Here is a 21653-nt window from a genome sequence, read left to right on the forward strand (position 1 = left end):
ACATGGTCATAAATGCGTCATGCCTTTCCTCGAAGATAAGTCTAACCGCTCGGTAACACTACTAAGGGGGTAACCTTCTACCCTAACTAGAGGAGGTGGGTCCCTGCTTGGACTGAAGTAACTACCTCTGCCAACCAGAGACAGCCAAATCTAACAGGGATTATTACCCCCGATCAGCCCCCCAGGAGGGCAGAAAGCCCACTAGACGCCAAGGTTTTTTTTCCCTCTCTGAAAGAGGAGTGGGGGCTTCCCAGAATGGGCATGCTAATGTCTGTACACCCCAAAACTAAAGGGACAGTCTTTCTGTCCCTCCCTGGGGCAGATGGGGGTTATTACCCCTGATCTCTGCCCCCCGGGGGAAGCCCACTAGACACCAGGGATTTCATTTTTATTAGAAAAGAGAGATGGGGGCTACCCAAAATGGGCAAAGCCATGCCCCCACCCACAATTATAAAAATGGAAGTCTTTCTGTCCCTCCTCAGGTTTAATTGAGGGTACTAGCCCCCGCTATGCCCCCATGGGGGCAGAAAGCCCACTAGGCCCCAGGGATTTCTTGTTTTTAATATGTATGCCAATGCCCCCACCTCCAAACAAAAAATGGGATAGTCTTTCTGCCCGCCTTCAGGGGCAGATGGGGGTAATTGCCCTTGATTTGCCCCCGGGGGCAGGAAGCCTATTAGACACCAGGATTTATTTTAATAAAAGATAGGTGTGATGCTAATGCCCCCTCCCCCAAAGGGGCAATAGCCCCTGATCTGCTCCCTGGGGGGCAGAAAGCCCACCAGGAACCAGAGAAATGTTTATAGGCTTAGGCTGGGCCGGTCCCCTTTTTGTGTGAACAAATCTTTGCTGCTTCTGTCCCCCTCCACACTCCTGGGGGCAGATCAGCAATATTTTTAGGCTAATCTGCTGAAAACCTCTAGACACTAGCTTCTGTGTGTGAACTGGAGTGCAGCTGATGGTCGGTGTTTTCTGGCGTTTGGCTGACTGTGTGTGAACCTGCATTTTGCTGGTGGTGTGTGTGGGCTTGCGCTTAGCTGGCAGTGTGTGTGCACTAATGCTTGGCTGGCAGTGTGCGTGGATTGTTGCTTGGCTATCGGTCTGCATGGATGGACCATGTCTTGAGGTGTGTGTGTGGACTACAGCTTTACTTGTGGTATGTGTGGGCTGTCGCTTGGCTGGCGATGTGCGTGGATGTTGTGTTGCTGGTGGTTTATATTGATGGTGTTTGGCTGCTGGTGTGCATGGATGCCGCATGGTTGGTGGTGTGCATGGATGGTCCTTGGCTGCTGGTGTGCATGGATGGCGCATGGTTGGTGGTGTGCATGGATGGTCCTTGGCTGGTGGTGTGCATGGATTGTGCTTGGTTGGTGGTGTGCATGGATGGTCCTTGGCTGGTGGTGTGCATGGATGGTCCTTGGCTGGTGGTGTGCATGGATGGTGCTTGGCTGCTGGTGTGCATGGATGGTGCTTGGTTGGTGGTGTGCATGGATGGTGCTTGGCTGGTGGTGTGCATGGATGGTGCTTGGCTGGTGGTGTGCATGGATGGTGCTTGGCTGCTGGTGTGCATGGATGGTGCTTGGTTGGTGGTGTGCATGGATGGTGCTTGGCTGGTGGTGTGCATGGATGGTGCTTGGTTGGTGGTGTGCATGGATGGTGCTTGGTTGGTGGTGTGCATGGATGGTGCTTGGTTGGTCGTGTGCATGGATGGTGCTTGGCTGGTGGTGTGCATGGATGGTGCTTGCCTGGTGGTGTGCATGGTTGGCGCTTGGCTGGTGGTGTGCAAGGATGGTCCTTGGCTGGTGGTGTGCATGGATTGTGCTTGGCTGGTGGTGTGCATGGATGGTGCTTGGCTGGTGGTGTGCATGGATGGTGCTTGGCTGGTGATGTGCATGGATGGTGCTTGGCTGGTGATGGGCATGGATGGTGCTTGGCTGGTGGTGTGCATGGATGGCGCTTGGCTGGTGGTGTGCATGGATGGCGCTTGGTTGATGGTGTGCATGGATTGGCTCCACTGGTGGTGTGCATGGATTGGCTTGGCTGGTGGTGTGCATGGATGGTGCTTGGCTGGTGGTGTGCATGGATGGCGCTTGGCTGGTGGTGTGCATGGATGGTGCTTGGCTGGTGGTGTGCATGGATGGTGCTTGGCTGGTGGTGTGCATGGATTGGCTCCGCTGGTGGTGTGCATGGATTGGCTTGGCTGGTGGTGTGCATGGATGGTGCTTGGCTGGTGGTGTGCATGGATGGCGCTTGGCTGGTGGTGTGCATGGATGGTGCTTGGCTGGTGGTGTGGGTTGCGTGAAACCTCCAGCGTTTTGCTACCCAGAAGCTCCTGCAAAACGTCAATTTAGATAAAAAGTCACACTTTCCTCACATTTCTGTGTGGAAAAGTTGTGGGATCACCGTGCCGGCACAAATTTCACACCACCCAGCGTACTCCTCAGTTTCCTGATAAAAATGATACCTCAATTGTGTTGGTGCCCAAAACAGAGAACCTAAAAACTTATAAAATGAAATACTGAGGGGGACCAAAGAGGGTCCAAAAGGGCTTTTTTTTTGTATATAAGTTATTAGGCTGACTCTGCTTTGGGCACCCACACAAGTGAGGTATCATTTTTATCAGGAGACTGAGGAGAACGCTGGGTGGTGGGAAATGTGTGCCGGGCAGTGATCTCACAAACTTGGCACACAGAAATGGGAGGAAAATGTGACCTTTTGGCTAAATTTGAGATTTGCAGGGGATTCTGGATAAGACAACTTTGGGAGATCCATGCATGCCACACATCCCTGGACTCCACCAGGTGTCTAGTTTTCAGAAATGTCTATGTTTAGTAGGTTTCCATTGATGGCATGCAAGCCAGGGCCCAAAAACGCAGGTGCTCCCAATCTATCACAAAACAACCTATTTTTGCGAAGGGAGTTTTTTACCAAGCCTTCACACACTTCCTACCACCCAAAGTTCTCCCAGCTCTCCTGATGAAACTGCTACCTCACTTGTGTGGGAAGGCTAAGGGCCTGCGACAGGGAGTGTCCCAAAACACATTGTGAAGACATCAAAATTATTTATCACAAAATTACCTTGTTTTGCAATGTGGGCATCTGCATTTTTGGTCCCTGGCTCTGTGGCTATTTAGGGAAACCTACCAAACTCAGACATTTCTGAAAACTAGACACCCAGGGAGTCCAAGGATGTGTGGTTTGCATGGGTTCCCCAAAGTTGCTTTACCCAGAATTCCCTGCAAATCTCAAATTTAGCTAAACAATTAAATTTTTCTCACAGTTCTGTGTGGGTACACCATGCTGGCACAAATTTCCTACCACCCGGCTTTCCTCTTGGTCTCCCAATAAAAATTATGCCTCACTTGTTTGGGTGGCCAAGGGTCTGCGACTTGGAAAGGACAAAAACGTAGAGACTGAGGAAATAGCACAGCAAGCTCTAAGCACCCTATTTTAAAAAAAAATTTTTTAGGCGATTGTGCATTGGATACCCAAACAAATGAGGTATCATTTTTATTTTTTAAGGGGCACTCTGGGTAGTAGGAAATTTGTACGGGCATGGTGATCTCAAACAGAAATGTGAAGATAATATAATTTTGATTAGCAAAATTTGAGGTTTGTAGGGGATTCTTGGTAAGAAAACATTGGGAGATCTACGTAAGCCATACCTCCCTGGACTCTCCCAGGTGTTTTTTTTTTTTAGAAATGTCTGGGTTTGGTAGGTTTCCCTAGATGGCTGCCAAACCTGTGACCAAAAGCACAGGTGACTCCCTCGCGAAACCATATCTTTTTGTGATCAATCATTTTGAAGTCTCCACAGTATGTTTTGGGCAATTTCCTGTTGCCTTGTTTCCCTTCGTGCCGGCTGAACTAGGGTCTAAAATCCACAGGTAGGCACGTTGCGAAAGAAGGGTCTGTTTTCCTTGCAAAAGATTATGTGACCACATTTCTTTTATTTTGGGCCATTTCCTGTTGCGGGCTCTAAACCTACCCACATAAGTGGGGTAACAATTTTATCGAGACACTTGGTGGAATGCTGGGAGGTTGGAAGTTTGTGGCTCCCCACAGATTCCAGAACGTTCCATCACAGAAATGTGAGGGAAATGTTTTTTGTTTTACAAAGTTTGAGGTTTGCAAGGGATTCTGGGTAACAGAACCTGGTGATAGCCACACAAGTCACCCCATCCTGGATTCCCCTGGGTGTCTAGTTTTCAAAAAATATCCATGTTGCATTTTGACCCATTTCCTGTCACAGGCTTTAGGCCTACTCACACAAGTGAGGTACCGTTTTTATCGGTAGACTTAGGGGAACCCAGAATAGTAGAACAAGTGTTATTAGCAGCTGTTTTTCTAGGAATTTCTGCCTTCGAAAATATAACACAGTTGGTAAAAAAGACATTTTGAAAAATGCCCCTTAATTCACATGCTGGCATTGCTACCCACAAATTCAGAGATGTGCAAATAACCACTGCTTCAAAACTCCTTATCTTGTTCCCAATATGAGAAATACATAGGTTTCTTTGATACCTATTTTTCTCTCTTTATATTTTACCAAATGAATTGCTGTCTCCCCGGTACACAATGAATGACCATTGCAAGGTGCAGCTCAGTTATTGGCTCTGGGTATCTCGGGTTCTTGGTGAACCTACAAGCCTGATATATCCCCGCTAACAGAAGGGTCCTGCAAACATAACGGTATATTGCTTTAAACAATCTAAGATAGTGAGAAGTTACAGGTGAAAATGTAGGCACAAATGGCTGTTGTTTTGAACTCAAATTCAATATTTTTTTTATTTCAACTGTTACTTTTAAAGGAAAACCTTGAAGGATCTACACAATTGACCTCTTGCTAAATTCAGAATTATGTCTTTTTTCATAAATCTATTGCTTTCCGGGATCCATTATTGGTTTTACACCCATTTCTACCACTAACTGGAAGGCGGTTGAAAGCACAAAAAATAGGAAAATAGCTTATTTCCTAGTAAAATGCCAAAACATTGTAGAAAATGTTGGTTTTCTGACAAATGTCTGCCTGTCCCTGAAAGCTGGGAAGATGGTGGTTTTAACAAAAAAGGGAGTGGCACAGGGGGACAAAAGGCCTGGCAGCGAGGGGGCTAAGGTAAAGGGTGATCACAGGGCAAGGAGGATGGTGAGGACTATGAAACATGTCGATCCTAATAGCAGACAGTGCGTCAATAAAACAATACATTATAAGGAAGTAGTATGTAAGGAGGAGGCTGCCGGGAACACTTAAGTGTAGATCAACATAATGTCTAATCCAGGCAATCTGCCGATGCGGCTTCTGGCCCCACTGTCCACAGGGGAACAGAGATCACATGAACAGGAGGATATACATCATACTTGGGTACAATTGTACTTGCACCAACTCACACAGGCTGCAATGGCATGCCTGTAGTCAGAGTTAGGAGGGACCCTTATGGGTGGCACAACACATGGTGCAGCCTATGGGGGTCCCCTGGAGTACCTAGGCACTAGGTATCTAGTACCATATACTAGGGACTTACTAGGGTACACCAGCAGCCAATTAGGAATGTACCAAGGCACTCACCAAAGCCAATTTAGGAAGGAAGCACAGTGACTCGGGTCCTGATTAGCAGGATCTCAGTCAGACTCGTCAGAAAAAGAGTATGACACCAGCAAAAAGTGAGGGTAACCATGAAAGCAGATCCTACCTTCCCACACCCCCACCCATTCTCCCCACTCCTCTAGAGAGTAGCATGTGTAGTGTGTTGTTCTTTGCTCGTGCACAGTGCAGGAGTGTATGCAGCCACCTCTTAGTGTCCGGCACAGAGGCCGCTTTCTAAGACATTGCTATTTGTCACTTGAAAAGTATGTATGCAAGGTCTATGAACCTGTGTAAGTGTTTGCCCCCTCTTTGCTTTAGGGTCAGGGCCTAGCAGGCAGGATTCAGGGGTAGTTGACATTGTATGGTCTGTGAGTTCTGCTATGGTGGCTGTAACCTCGAGCCATGACACCTGTAGTGGTGGGCACCCCCACACCATATGTTAGAAGCTATCGTCTGCCAGTTTACAGCACAGACACTCTGGTGTCGAATCAGGAAACGCGCTCTTGATACGGCGGGGGGAGAGTTAACTGTAATGTGTGTAGTTAAATTGTGTGAATTGGAATCGAGGGTTCCAGGACACTTGGCTAACATGTTGAAGCGCCTGTATGCATGACTTGAGTGGTTGCGGAGCACAGCGTTCATATAGCCAATGCAGTCCCCCGTGTGCAGCTGGTGAAAGGTTGATGGTCGGCATTTAAAACACCTTCCTGTTGCTCTGTTCTTCAAACAATCGTTAAAGATTGGCTGAGGTGGAGTGCTCAGTGCTCTGTTATTGGAAGCCAGCATCCTACTTTCCGCTACTATATCTCTGAATATTGCTGAGCTATAAATGTTTTATTTCTGTCTGATCTTGGCCTGCACCCGCTCTATATGACATAGAGGGAAAGCTGCTGAGGAATTAGCACACATGCTGCTAGTTTCAGGCTCTTCGATCACAATGCAATAACAATCCACTATCCAGCTACCTCACCTATCACTCGTTGACTCTGTGCCTGCCTTGGACCGATAGGGAGCTCAGCTGCTTTTTGGTTAGGTTTGTGCTGTACAAATACCACATGCATAGCACCTTTTTCAAAGGAAGAACACTTTGGTGACAGCAAACTTGGCTGCTGTAGGACGCAGTTGAGATAGTAAAGAACCTTGGTGGCATGCTGCACATGTTGGATCATTTGGCGGTGCATTTCACACTGTGAAATACTTTGATTTTACATTGTTGAGCTGTGCCTATGGCATTTTGTGTGTATTTGAAAAGCAGTGCTAAGCATCTGGCCCTTTGTAAAAGCTGTGTAGGGGCTCTGTACTTGCCGGGCATGTGTGAGAGTCGCAGAGGGCACTTTATCTTTATCTTATGTGCAGGCTGAACGGGAGGGGGGGCGGGGGTTGGAGTAATTTATAAAGATACCTTGAAGATGGGGACTATTGATATTGATGTGGTTACTGGACTGGAACTATTCGGCATGACCATTAAAAATGATTCTGGTCTTATTTTGATGGAGATTATCTGTTACAGACCCCCCGGGGCTTTTAGTGTACAGCAGCAGCAATCACTGTTGGATACCCTCACTAATATGGCAGCCACGCATCATAGATTAGTAATTTTGGGTGATTTTAATTTGTGGTTAAATGGCTCTCTTGACTCTGGTTTGTATAATGTACTTCACTCATGTGAAGGTCTTGGCCTCTTTCAGCGGGTCTCCAAGGCCACTCATAAAGCCGGGCATCTTCTTGATTTCATTTTCTCAGAAACCCATCTTCTGCATATTGGCAAAATTCTGCCTATGGAATGGACGGATCACTTTCTGATTAAATTCTTTGCTAACTTTAAAACCCTTAATACTCAGGTATCTCACTCCACAACAGAATATATCAGTAGAGATTGGAAGGCTCTCACAGGGATGAGGGGTTCTGATATTGTGTTCAAGGTCAGGGATTGTTTCTCATTAGACAAGCCAGTTGAGGAGAATTATGCCTCTCTGTGTCTGAAATCACCTCGGCCTTGGACTCTTGTGCCCCCCTGAAAAAACATAGATGTAGGGGCAGGGTCCGGTGGTTTAATGATACTTTGAAAGACCTGAAATTAGCGTGCAAACAGGCTGAGAGGAGATGGAGGCGAGGCTACAAGGAGATGGACAAGCTCTTGTGGAAACTCAAAATTAATGGATTATAAGAAGGAGATCAGAAGGTCTAAGGCTGGCTATTTCTCTTCCTTAATCTGCAATGCCTCTAACAGCTCTAGAAACAGTTTTCACATCCTGAACAGCCTTACTAGCCCTGACTATTCTAAGAATGTGATACCCCCTCTCAAGAACTCTGTGAGAACCTGGCCAGGTTCTTCCAGGCGAAAATCCAATTGATCATTGATGATCTGGAGGGTGGCCATCCGGCAGCAGGGAGTGTAGTCTCTGAGGCTACGAGCGTTGACGCTCCTGTGGTGAGTGACTTTGAAGGTGTGGATATTAGCACCGCTTGTCAGGCCGCTGAATATCTATCTGAGTTTGTGCTTCTGGCGGCGGAGGATTTTAGTAGGGTGGCACGGGGTATTTCCTCCGGTTCTCCCCTAGACCCAGTATCACACAAGATTTGGAAGGAGTTTGAGGAAGAACTGTTTCCAACTCTCCGCTTGATCTGTAATCAGTCTTTAGCCAGTGGTGTGGTCCCTCCCCAATGGAAGCAAGCTCTGGTGACACCTCTGCTGAAGAAGTCTTCTCTTGATCCAGAGTGTTGTAAGAACTATAGGCCTATTTCCTTGTTGCCGTTCCCGGCCAAGATTGTGGAACGTGTAGTCAGTAACACTCTTTCTAGGCACCTGGAGCAACATAACTTGCTGGAGGAGGTGCAGTTCGGATTTCGGCCAGCCCACGGTACCGAGATGGCCTTGGTGACCGTTATGGATGACCTTCAGAGGTGGGCAGACAGGGGTCAGGCAGCAGTGCTGATCCTGCTCAACCTGTCTGCCGCCTTTGATACGGTCAACCATGAGATCCTGCTAAGAAGATTGAGCGAGGTTGGGGTGAGGGGCTGTGCCTTACGATGGTTTCGGTCTTTTCTACAGGACAGACAGCAGGTGGTGTCCCTCCCTCCTTTCCAATCTGCCTTCTCCAACGTGTCGCATGGTGTGCCACAGGGCTCGGCAATTAGCCCTATTTTATTTAATATTTATTTGAAACCCCTGATTGCGGTCATCAAAGCATACAATATTGACATCGTAAACTATGCTGACGACACGCAGCTGATTCTCTCCTTTGAGGGAGAGGACTCGACGTCAGTTGATGTGTTTCACAACTGTCTGCAGGACACAGCCCGTTAGCTTAAGGACAACTCATTACAATTTAATGCAGGGAAGACTGAGGTGATTTCCTGCTCAGTGAGCAGGATTCCTCATGTCCTTCCTTGCAATTTTTGGCCCTCTGGTAATTCAACCGCAGTTCGGCCTGTAAAAGCGGTCCGTAACCTGGGCAATATGTTTGACAACAAACTTACAATGGAAGCTCAGGTTACAAAAACGAAAGCTTGATGTTTTGTGATCATTAGATCCCTGCGGAAAAATCTTCCCTTTGCTACCTCCTCAGGCGCGTGCGCTAGTGGTAAGGTGTACGATTCTCAGTAGGTTAGACTACTGTAATGCCCTATTGCTTGACTCCCCGAAGTTCCTTTTGGACAGACTACAGAGGATCCAGTCAGCAGCAGCCAAGGTAGTCCTAGGGCTGCCCAGAAGGTCCTCTACATCTGCAGTCTAGGAAGAACTGCACTGGCTTCCTCTGAGACAGAGAGTTTATTTATTTTATTTTTAGAGTTGGTGAATTCTGGCTTCAAATGGTAGCCAGTTTAGAGATTTAAGGTCAGGGGAGATGTGGGCCCTTCATTTTAAGCCAGTGATGAGTCTCGCTATGCGGTCTCCCCACAGCTACTAGAGCTCCCCTAAGAGCATCTACTAATGGGGCAGCGAGACTCATCACTGGCTTAAAAAGAAGGGCCCACATCTCCCCTTCCGTAGTCCAGCCGAGAGAGACATAGAGCTTGAACCAGTTCTATTTCAATCTCTTTGCCTTGTCTTTAAAGCCCTTATTAGGATGGGTCCTGCGCTAATGCCCAAAACAATGTGATCGGTATATCCCTACAAGAAGGCTCCGCTCCTCATCAGCGAGACTAATGAAGGTACCGAGGTTTAGGAAAGTCAGGTCAGGGGGTAGATCCTTTGGGGTGATAGCGGCCAAACTGTGGAACGAGCTCCCGTGGGAGATCAGACAAATTAGGGAGCTCTTCCCTTTTAGAAGAAGTTTGAAAACCTGGCTGTTCCCCAAGACTTAGTTGTCTGGCCATGTATCCGACACACCTGTACTCTGAGTTGCTTAGCGCCAAGATGCCTGCAAGGTGAAAGTGCGCTTTATAAGCTGAATAGATCAAAATAAATAATAAACAGTGTGTGCTGTTCTGGGGAATTCTCCCTCTTGTGGAAAGAATGAGCGCACCTCAGTATTGTTCCATTAAATATGGCCACAGTGGTTTGTACAGGTGATGTTGAAAAGCTTGCGTAGGAGGGGAGACCCATGAAAGGTCATGGGAATTACATGGTTGTAAAATCTTGTTCGCAGGTTTTGTGCTGGAAAAGGAATGTTGAAAGCAGGTCTATGCATGTGAGGTGCAGGTGAATACATTTAAGAACAGGCCCTACCTTGTATGGAGGGCAGCAGAGGTGCAGGGTATATGGACAGAGCAGTTTGGCTTAAGAGATGTTTTTAAGAGAGTGTTTGGGGTGCTTGACATGGTCCAGGGGTGAAAGGGCGATAACAGGTTTGGCTTTGGCGCACCATCTGTGCTCTTGCTACGCTGATGCACCACAGCTGTCTACTAGTAGGCCGCCAGGCTAGTGTGCCATCTCGAGCTCTAAAGTTAGAGGTGAGACAACTAAACAACAGAGCAGCCCAGCTCAATCTCCTAGTCCATCCGTGGAACTTCCTCCCCAGTGGATAATACTGACAAATATTTGAGAGAAGTAAAACCACAAAGTAAGTTACAATCATTAAACTGCTGCTCTACTGCATATTGTGGGTGTAGTGGATGAAGCCAGGCACCTCTGCGAGCAGCAATATTTGATTTATGGCGCAACATCCTGATGTCCACCCTTCTGTCTCGAGTCTTCCTGATCCATCTCACATCTCTTACTCAAAGAGCTGTTCTTGTTTTAACAAAACCTTGACCATATGCATCTACCTAAAGCTGTAACTAGTGTATGAGTGCTATGCGAGCGCCCTTTTTTTTTACTAACTTATTCATGAACACCTTTGCTGAAATAAGTAAGATGTGGAAGTCAAAGCAACTTTTATGTAAATTTCTGTGTATGGTTAAATATGCCTTCATAAGTTTCAGAAATGGTAATCAAGAGATATTTATACAATCAATTAAAGATTATGTGTGCACATTCCTTTATGTTTCCCTTTAAGTAATTTTAAATCTTTTTACATCCGACAGAAAACAATCTTTGATTGTACGAAATGTTTCAAAATGAGGAAGATAACACTGTAAATCTGCAAAGACGAAGTCCGAAATATTGAGTTCCAGTTTTCAGGAAAACATAAGTGCCGTGAGAGCCAGCTGAACCCGAACATAAACTGAGACATCCTGAAAGAAGGGACAAGGGACACGAGAAATTCAGTGATTCCACGAGTCTCAGCTGTGCACCTCCATGCCTCAAAACGAAGAAATAACCTCCAGAAAATTAAGACAACACTGATAAACCTCCTCTTGTGTAAACATGTGCAATAACAGCTTTGATCATGAAGTCGGTATAAGGTGGTTACAGCAGTGCTGTGCTTCCTTAAATAATACCAAGCCACCTTTCAGTGCTAGAGGTGTATTGCAAACTGTTTCAGACCAATCCACAGCAACCATTGAAAAGCGCAACGGAGTGGAGTCAGACAAGTGAAGGTTAAAAGAAATAGGGGTTCTGCTGTCTAAAATACAGAGCACTGTCCCAGTGTGCATCGACCAGAAGGACAAGGAATCTTTACCCGCAAGTATGGAGAACCATTATCCAGTCTAAAGACCCAATCTCCCACGAAGAAGCCTTACACACGTTATGAGATTGGAAAATAGTTGGTGACCATTCCACTTTATTCTTTAATTGGAAAACAAACGTGCAAAATACGACTCATACGGGGAATGCAAGAATAACACAAGTGCTTTATCAGTCATGTTGGCCCTTCAGGAAGTACAGTCAATGGATGTAAACAAGTATATACCAGAGCCAGAGACACTAACCAAGAGAGAAGTCTCAGACACATGCAGTGAGAGCTTTAGTTTGTCATCAATATTGAAACCCCATCAGCAAACACACACAGGGAAAAAACTATTCAAATGCACTGAATGTGTAAAGTGCTTTATTCAGTTATCAGGCCTAAAAAGACATCAACGAACACACACAGAGGAAAAAACATATAATTGCACTGAATGTATGAAGAGCTTTAGCCAGGTATCAGGACTCCAGACACATCAGCAAACACACGCAGGGGAAAAACCATATAATTGCACTGAATGTGTGAAGAGGTTTAACCAATTATCACACCTAAAACAGCATCAGCGAATACACACTGGGGAAAAACCATTCCAGTGCAGTGAATGTGGAAGAAGTTTTAGTGATTCATCAACATTAAGGAAACATCTGAGAACACACACAGGGAACAAACCATTCAATTGCAATGAATGTGGGAAGAGCTTTATATATTTATCAGGACTAAAACGGCATCAGAGAACACACACAGGGGAAAAACCATTCAAGTGCAGTGAATGTTTGAAGAGCTTTAGTCAATCATCAGACCTAAAATACCATCTGAGAACACACGCAGGGGAAAAACCATATAATTGCACTGAATGTGTGAAGAGGTTTAACCAATTATCACACCTAAAACAGCATCAGCGAATACACACTGGGGAAAAACCATTCCAGTGCAGTGAATGTGGAAGAAGTTTTAGTGAATCATCAACATTAAGGAGACATCTGCGAACACACACTGGGGAAAAACCATTCAATTGCAATGAATGTGGGAAGAGCTTTATATATTTATTAGGACTAAAACGGCATCAGAGAACACACACAGGGGGAAAACGATTCCAGTGCAGTGAATGTGAAAGTAGTTTTAGTGAATCTTCAACGTTAAGGATTCATCAGCGAATACACACAGGGGAAAAACCATTCAAGTGCAGTGAATGTTTGAAGAGCTTTAGTCGATTATCAGACCTAAAATGCCATCTGAGAAGACACACTGGAGAAAAACCATATAATTGCACTGAATGTGTGAAGAGGTTTAATCAAATATCACACCTAAAACAGCATCAGCGAACACACACTGGAGAAAAACCATTCCAGTGCAGTGAATGTGGAAGAAGTTTTAGTGATTCATCAACATTAACAAAACATCTGCGAACACACACTGGGGAAAAACCATTTAAGTGCAGTGAATGTGGAAGAAGTTTTAGTAATTCAGCAACATTAAGGATTCATCAGAGAATACACACAGGGGAAAAACCATTTAAGTGCAGTGAATGTGGAAGAAGTTTTAGTAATTCATCAACATTAAGGATTCATCAGCAAATACACACAGGGGAAAAATCATTCAAGTGCAGTGAATGTGAAAGTAGTTTTAGTCGATCTTCAACATTAAGGATTCATCAGCGAAGACACACAGGGGAAAAACCATTTAAGTGCAGTGAATGTGTGAAGAGCTTTTGTCAATCATCACACCTAAAACAGCATCAGAAAACACACACCGGGGAAAATCAATACCAGTGCAGTGAATGTGAGAAGAGGTTTATTCGATTGTCAGACCTAAAACAGCATCAGAGAACACACACTGGGGAAAACCCATTCAAGTGCAATGAATGTGGGAAGAGCTTTATATATTTATCAAGACTAAAACGGCACCAGAGAACTCACACAGGGGAAAAATCAATCAAGTGCAGTGAATGTGAAAGAAGTTTTAGTGAATCTTCAACATTAAGGATTCATCAGCAAACGCACACGGGAAAAAACATTCAAGTGCAGTGAATGTCTAAAGAGCTTTAGTCGATTATCAGACCTAAAGCGCCATCAGAGAACACACACAGGAGAAAAACCATATAATTGCAGAGAATGTTTTAAGAGGTTTAGTCGATTATCACAACTGAAACCGCATCAGAGAACACACACTAGGGAAAAACCATATCATTGCCATGAATCTAGAAGTAGTTTTAGTGAATCATCAACATTAAGAAAATATCAGCGAATACACACTGTAAAAACCAACAAGGAGTGTGACAATGGATATATATATATATATATATATATATATATATATATATATATATATATATATATATATATATATATCAGGTCCAAAACGGCATCAGAAAACACGCACAGGAATCATTCAAGTGCAGTGAATGTTGAAGTAGGTTTTATGAATATTCAATATTAAGTACTGATCTGCGAACACACACGGGAAAAGCCATGTCATTGCAGTAAATGTGTGAAGATCTTTTGTCAACTTTCAAAGCTACAAAGACGTCAGCCTCTCTTCAGAAGAGTGCAGGATCAATAATGAAGGTCACAGAGCTACAACTGTGTGACAGCCAGGCCGAGCACACTTCAGAAGAGTGCAGGATCAGTAACGAAGGTCACAGAGCTGCAGCTGTGTGACATCCAGGCCGAGCTCACTTCAGAAGAGTGCAGGATCAATAATGAAGGTCGCAAAGCTCCAGCTGAGTGATAGCCAGGCCGAGCACAGTTCAGAAGAGTGCAGGATCAATAATGAAGGTCACAGAGCTTCAACTGTGTGATAGCCAGGCCGAGCACACTTCAGAAGAGTGCAGGATCAGTAATGAAGGTCACAGAGCTTCAACTGTGTGACTGCCAGGCCGAGTACACTTCAGAAAAGTGCAGGCTCAATAAGGAAGGTCGCAGAGCTCCAGCTGTATGATAGCCAGGCCGAGCATACTTCAGAAGAGTGCAGGATCAATAATGAAGGTCACAGAGCTTCAACTGTGTGACAGCCAGGTTGAGGACTTCACCTCAGAAGAATGCAGGCTCAATAATGAAGGTCACAGAGCTGCAGCTGTGTGATATCCAGGTGGAGCATACTTCAGAAGACTGCAGGATCAATAATGAAGGTCACAGAGCTCCAGCTGTGTGATAGCCAGGCCGAGCACACTAAAGAAGAGTGCAGGATCAATAATGAAGGTCACAGAGCTTCAACTGTGTGATAGCCAGGCCGAGCACACTTCAGAAGAGTGCAGGATCAATAATGAAGGTCACAGAGCTTCAACTGTGTGACAGCCAGGCCGAGTACACTTAAGAAGAGTGCAGGATCAATAATGAAGGTCACAGATCTGCCGCTGTTTGATAGGCAGGCTGACAACAATTCAGAAAAGTGCAGGATCAATAATGAAGGTCGCAGAACTGCAGCTGTGTGATAGCCAGGCCGAGCACACTTCAGAAGAGTGCAGGATCAATAATGAAGGTCTCAGAGCTGCAGCTGTGTGATAGCCATGCCGAGGACACTTCAGAAGAGTGCAGGATCAATAATGAAGGTCGCAGAGCTGCAGCTGTGTGATTGCCAGGCTGAGCACACTTCAGAAGAGTGCAGGATCAATAATGAGGGTCGCGGAGCTGTAGCTGTGTGATAGCCAGGGTGAGCACGCAGCTTCTCTTCAGGAGAATGAGGAATCATTTACAAAAGTCACTGATAGTTGACACTAACTGTGTGATAGTTAAGCAAAATCACCATTTTACATTCTTGGACGATGATTTTTTGATGGCTAATGGATCTGGATTTTGACATGATTGTTCCACAAAAGAAATGAAAAAAAAGATTGATTGTATAAAAAAAATATAAAGGTAGAACCAATCACGATGCTATAAAATGTACACAATAATGACCAAGTTTTACATATTAGAAAGAAAGGCATGTTTTTAAGATATGTAATAGAATAAAAAAATGATTTGGATTTTGGCATTTTACTGCTGATTGTAAAGAAATGATATTGCGCCCCTAAACTCAAGATAATTTGTGCTGTCAGCATGGAGTCTGGCACAGGTGGCACAAGAAGGGGGTCCTGTCTCGACAGTGTGACTTCTGTCAGCATGGAGTCTGGCACAGGTGGCATTAGAAGGGGTTCACGTCTCGACAGTGTGACTGCTGTCAGCAGGGAGTCTGGCACAGGTAGCATTAGAAGGGCGTCCTGTCTCGAAGGTGTGACTGCTGTCAGCAGGGAGTCTGGCAGAGGGGGCATTAGAGGGAGGCCTTGCCTCGACAGTGTGACTGCTGTCACCAGGGAGTCTGGCAGAGGTGGTGTTAGAAGACGGTCCTGTCTTGTCAGTGTGACTGCTGTTAGCAGGTAGTCTGGCAGAGGTGGCAGTAGAAGGGGGTCCTGTCTCGACAGTGTGACTGCTGTCAGCAGGGAGCCTGGCAGAGGTGGCATTAGAAGGGAGTCCTGTCTCGACAGTGTGACTGCTGTCACCAGGGAGTCTGGCAGAGGTGGCGTTAGAAGAGGGTCCTGTCTTGTCAGTGTGACTGCTGTCAGCAGGGAGTCTGTTAGAGGTGGCATTAGAAGGGGGTCCTGTCTCTACAGTGTGACTGCTGTCAGCAGGGAGCCTGGCAGAGGTGGCATTAGAAGGGGGTCCTGTCTCGACAGTGTGACTGCTGTCACCAGGGAGTCTGGCAGAGGTGGCGTTAGAAGAGGGTCCTGTCTTGTCAGTGTGACTGCTGTCAGCAGGGAGTCTGTTAGAGGTGGCATTAGAAGGTGGTCCTGTCTCGACAGTGTGACTGCTGTCAGCAGGTAGTCTGGCAGAGGTGGCATTCGAAGGGGGTCCTGTCTCAATTATGTGACTGCTGTCAGCAGGGAGACTGGCAGAGGTGGCATTCGAAGGGGGTCCTATCTCAATTATGTGACTGCTGTCACCAGGGAGTCTGGCAGAGGTGGCGTTAGAAGAGGGTCCTGTCTTGTCAGTGTGACTGCTGTCAGCAGGGAGTCTGTTAGAGGTGGCATTAGAAGGGGGTCCTGTCTCGACAGTGTGACTGCTGTCAGCAGGAGTCTGGCACAGGTGGCATTATAAGGGGGTCCTGTCTCGACAGCATGACTGCTGTCAGCAGGGAGTCTGGCAGAGGTGCCATTAGAAAGGGGTCCTGTCTCGACAGCGTGACTGCTGTCAGCAGGGAGTCTGGCAGAGGTGCCATTAGAAAGGGGTCCTGTCTCGACAGTGTGCCTGCTGTCAGCAGGGAGTCTGTTAGAGGTGGCATTAGAAGGGGGTCCTCTCTCGACAGTGTGACTGTTCTCAGAATGGCTCTACTTTTGGCATTCACATGACTGACAAGGTTTCTTTGAGATGGGACTAGCTCTCCTGTGTTGATGGAGAGAGAAGTGCTACTTGTGATACAAAGACCTGGGCTGCACTTCTTTTAATTCAGTCATTTTTGTCCAACCAATGTATCATTTCTATGGAAAGCTAAAAATGTGTCTGTGTCCTGGCACTACCCTTGTTAATAATCCATAAAAATGCCATAACATTTTCAGTACCTGTATGTATTCTGCTACAAGAGGGATGTAGACATAGATTTGTCATATTCCAAAGAGACTTTTTTAAAGGTTTTTATTTAGTGCAACTTTATATACTGGGTGTTAGATTGTGTTATATCTAGAACAACGGTGCCTGTGATGGACGTGGAATAAAGGAGTCGAGTACAAAGAGTTTCTCAGAAAGCTGTGAGCACCTTCGAAGGGTGAACAGTTATAAAGCTACAGTTATTTAAGGGTTGGCTTTTTGTTTAAATCTTTATGCCACAATCATATCCAGAATGTCGTTCTTCCTGTGTCCAGGACTAACCGAGTGTTTTAAGCTTTTTCTTAGTATGGAAGGAAGGCTGTTCCTTAAAGCCCCTGTAAGAACATACAGTGCTAAAGTTTGAGCAAAAGCAATCTATGGCGCCCTCCGCTGGTGTTAATGAGCAGCAACTGCTTGAGCTGTTGTTGTATGTAACTTGTAAAAGAGAATTCTGTGGGTTCCTCTAGGGAATAATAATTCCATAGTCCTATGGAAGCTTAACTTTAAATGTATAATTGACTATAATGGAACTGAAAGCCCTCCTGGACTGAGCCAAGATAGGGAGAAGTACGTAGTCTGTACTGATGATTGTCTTTGTTACCTGATGAGCTCGAGTGTGGATGATTGGCACAAGGATCGCTGTCATCACACAGTTTATCCAGCCCAAATCTGTGTATGGAATTGTGTTAAAACGTCCTCATTTTGTGCACATATTCACTCCAGCACTTCTAAGGCCAGGACACCATATCTAAATATTCATACAATTGAATATATATACTAGTGAGGCTGAGTCATTTGGAAATTTAAGAGAACCAAAACAATTGACACAAAAAATGGTGATATGAAATTGATTGTATTTTGTTCTTTTGATTGTGTAAACCTTTTTCTGCCCCTGGTTCTCTTTAAAACAGGTGCTAGCCGATAAGCCTATAAAGCTAGCACACTAGGTCAATGTCCGGTTGACTAGGATGAGGTCACTTTCAGGACTTGGAAATGAAACCTTTAGTTACCGTAAAATGCTAGAAAGAGCATAGCACATCTACAACTTCCATCCACCATGGCACTTTTGGTATGGAAGGCTTTGCGAACCAATGATATTCAAGTAAAGAAAGATGACTCCCTATCGCCTTGGCTACCTGTCCTGTATGACATGGTGGGTGTTCACCGAGGACTGGTTTCTCAATCTAGGTGGAGGGCACTGGGGATGCTCAAACATATTTAAAAGGTAGTTTGGTTGATGAACAAGACAGCTGTCCCTAGCTTTTACTGCAGCGTACAGAATAAAAAGGTCATACATTTCTGAAACACCTTATTGCTGAGTCCGAGGGGATGGATAATATGATAACAACGTGGCAATTTGCCAACAGTTATGTATTGAGATACATTTTCACTGTATTAAAGCCCTTTAAATTAAAATTATTTTTTTAAGAACACTAGTGTGAGAATCTAACATTCCTCCTAACCTTACATGATTTGGACGTTCTGTAGTAATTGGCCAACAGTATGACATAAACAAACTATAGAGTTTTAGGTCAAAAAGTGACTTCATTATCTTAAGAATTCCATTGACCCATAAGTTGGAGGATGCTGCTGGTAACATATTTCCGCAGGTTTGATTTAACTAGCGGCGTGATTAACCATAGAATCTTTTTAGTCAGTTTGTGTATCTTCGAATGTTTAATCAAACGTGTAATCTGTTTTAGAAGTTGGATGTATCTTATCCTTTTGATCCACCAGTTTCTTGTTTCCTACCAGTGTTTATGAATTGCTTAGTTGATGTTAAAATGCATTACGGTTGTTTACTTGTTCTTCTGTGCTATTGCTGTATCAATTTCGTGAAATATTAATTAATTCCTAAATAAACCTTGATTGATTCATTCACTCACATTCTGTCAGCTCGTATGTGATTTTTTTTTTGAGGAACTGAGAATGCTTGAAATGTATGTCTCGGGCAGGGGGCTTCAGACTGGGGGAGGGCCCTCCTAGAGGGGCCTGAGATGATTCCAGGTGGGGCACTAGGCTCTGATCAAAAGAAGCATTATGCTGATAACTGTGCTTTGTTTTAAGCTGAAGATAATGAGCGGCAGTAAGCTACTCTCCAATGGGCCATCACAAACATGTTTTGTCCATTATATCCTAGCTACGAGTATATGTCAAAAGGGACGGAACTCCAAATGTTCTTCAAAACCCCCACCCCCACTTCAAATAAACACACTCTGGGTACTTGTACCTGTTATTGTTGTAATCGAATCTAGGGCCCTAGTGTAATTGTCCCGATTCATGCCCTTATATAGGTATATTTTATCAGACCCTTATATAGGCAAAGAAATCATTACCATATTTAGGCCTGAACCATGCAGCCCAAATACGGCACGGCTACTTCCACTAAGTTCCGAGAATCAACAACGATTTCTTGGAAAAACCAGCCTTCAGCAGCTAGGGACTTCCCCCTGCTTGAATATTAAGTTATCCAAGAAATCCTGGAGATTTTGAGGAATTGGGTCTTCGAGTGACGTTATTAAGTCCAATGTTACGTCAAATTCAGCACCTTCAAGGTATAAATATGCCTACATTTGCCCAGACAAACACACAGTGGTTTTGGAGCAGATTGACTAACTACTTGCCCGACGCCCTGCAGCCGCAAGTGCCGAAGGAAGCTGACCCTCCAGCAGACGCACTGAGAGATGCTGTCTTTTCTCTGGGCGAGAAATCCAGCTCCAGTGTTTCCGGACTACCTTTGCGGGTATCTGGGAAATCGAGTCCTGAGAGAGAGATACAAGACCTCCTTCATTCCAAATCAAGGTACGGAGCTGATTAGACCCTAAGAGAATTCTTGCTTAGATTCTTGGCAAATAAATACTAAACTTAAACTACTCCTCACTTACTTCTTCCCTAGTGCTAGGCTTAGGTCAGGTATACCGGGGTAGGCGTATTTTAGAAACACCAGTTGAGTACTTTTAGCCATTCTTTTATCACTGTATGTATTTTATATATTTTAGTAAATTTATGGCATAGAAACCATACCATGCTTTTACAGTACTACTTTATAATACTGTTCGTATTATATGCCCTGTACTTTATAACCAGTATTGCTATTGGAGCAGTTCATTTCTTATGCTTGAGAAAGAAGACTGTTCAATAAATACTCTTTATTGAAAACGCCCGTCTCTCTATTTTCTCAGCACCTTTGGTGAAACGAAGCATGCACGATTGACTGAGTGAAATAGTTATCTATTGTTTCAGAGACTCTAGAGATTGATTTCTTATTTCATGGGAAACAAAGTTGTCATGTTTATGCGGTTGTCAGAAACTAATCCCTTCTTGTGAATTCGAGAAAGTTTCTAGTGACCTCTGAGCTAGCTGGCACTCACAATTAAGTTTAATATATTCGGTAGAGACCTAGTAGACCTCAGTCCTACGTCTAACCTACAGTATATATTATTCCAATGTGCAGAGTCTATTGGGAATATAGAACCTACACTACATTATTAGAACATTGGAATGTTGGGAGCTCCATTGAAGCAGCTCCGGGCTTGTAATGGCTGGTATAAGTCCGTAGCTCCAACATTCCAATGTTTGTCTTCATGTTTTTATCTTTTTAATTTAATACATTCTACCCTTGGTGGGTGGAATGTTCCAATAGCCTTATAGCCCTTCAGCCTTGGGATATACCACTTGTTAAAGGCCCTGAAACCGTTATAGTCCAGAGATGCAGGCCTTCGTCAGCGGGCCATAAGGCTATATTAAAGCCTGCCTGACCAGAATAGTATGTTTGGCAATCATGTATTTGATTGCATTCTTAAAACAGTACTTAACTGCAATTTTTAAATTAGGCTAGACATACTTAAACATTGCGAATTGAATAGAATAGTTGTAAACAATTCTGAGGGGCGCCCGACGATCGCTGTTGGGTTGGGGGCGTGGCATTAAAAGGTTTTAAGACCACTGGTCGAGGGTGTTCCTCATCGGAGAGGTGTGAGGGGCCTGATGTAACACTGTTGGTTAGTCAAATCTTAAAGGAGAGGGCAAAGAGACTCAAAGCCGATGGATTTCAAAGTCGAACCTGTTTATCACCACTTAATCATCCTCACCATTGCAATAAGTGACTGGATCAGGCCCCCTCAAACCATGTCCAGATGGGCTGCTGGCTGAGTATATTCAGCACAGGTTTGGAAATCAAGGTTTGAGATGTAAAACATGAAAGGAATAGAAACATGTACGCTTTACAAAGGAACGATGATGGTGATGCCAAGCCCTGTGTGGCACTGTTAGTACTGCCAGCAAGAGTGTGTACATTTATCTGCTAACAGCGCCGCTCCATGGCCAAGGTCAGCCATACCTCATCATACCTGCAAACCCACCCTATTCTACGCCCTCTCCACCAGCACCTGTAGGCGGCTGGTGAGTGAACGCTAAACTCTCTCTCATAAACCCACCCTATTCTAGACTCTCTCCAGCAGGCCCTATAGGTGACTGGTAAGTAAACAACAGACAGTC

At 44.9% G+C, this 21653-nt stretch overlaps 1 protein-coding gene across 1 annotated transcript in view; it reads left to right on the top strand.

Annotated features, from left to right (window-relative positions):
- LOC144805427 (uncharacterized) overlaps window positions 1–21653 on the top strand; it is a 44935-nt gene that overhangs the window by 16205 nt on the left and 7077 nt on the right. The window contains 2 exon segments of the mRNA XM_078671985.1: window positions 11054–13603; window positions 13605–13851. Coding sequence (XP_078528111.1) covers window positions 11775–13603; window positions 13605–13851 — 2076 coding nt within the window. The 5' untranslated portion in view covers window positions 11054–11774.

The sequence above is a fragment of the Lissotriton helveticus genome (genome assembly GCF_964261635.1).
Source record: "Lissotriton helveticus chromosome 1_1 unlocalized genomic scaffold, aLisHel1.1 SUPER_1_unloc_1, whole genome shotgun sequence".
Lineage (NCBI taxonomy): Eukaryota > Metazoa > Chordata > Amphibia > Caudata > Salamandridae > Lissotriton > Lissotriton helveticus.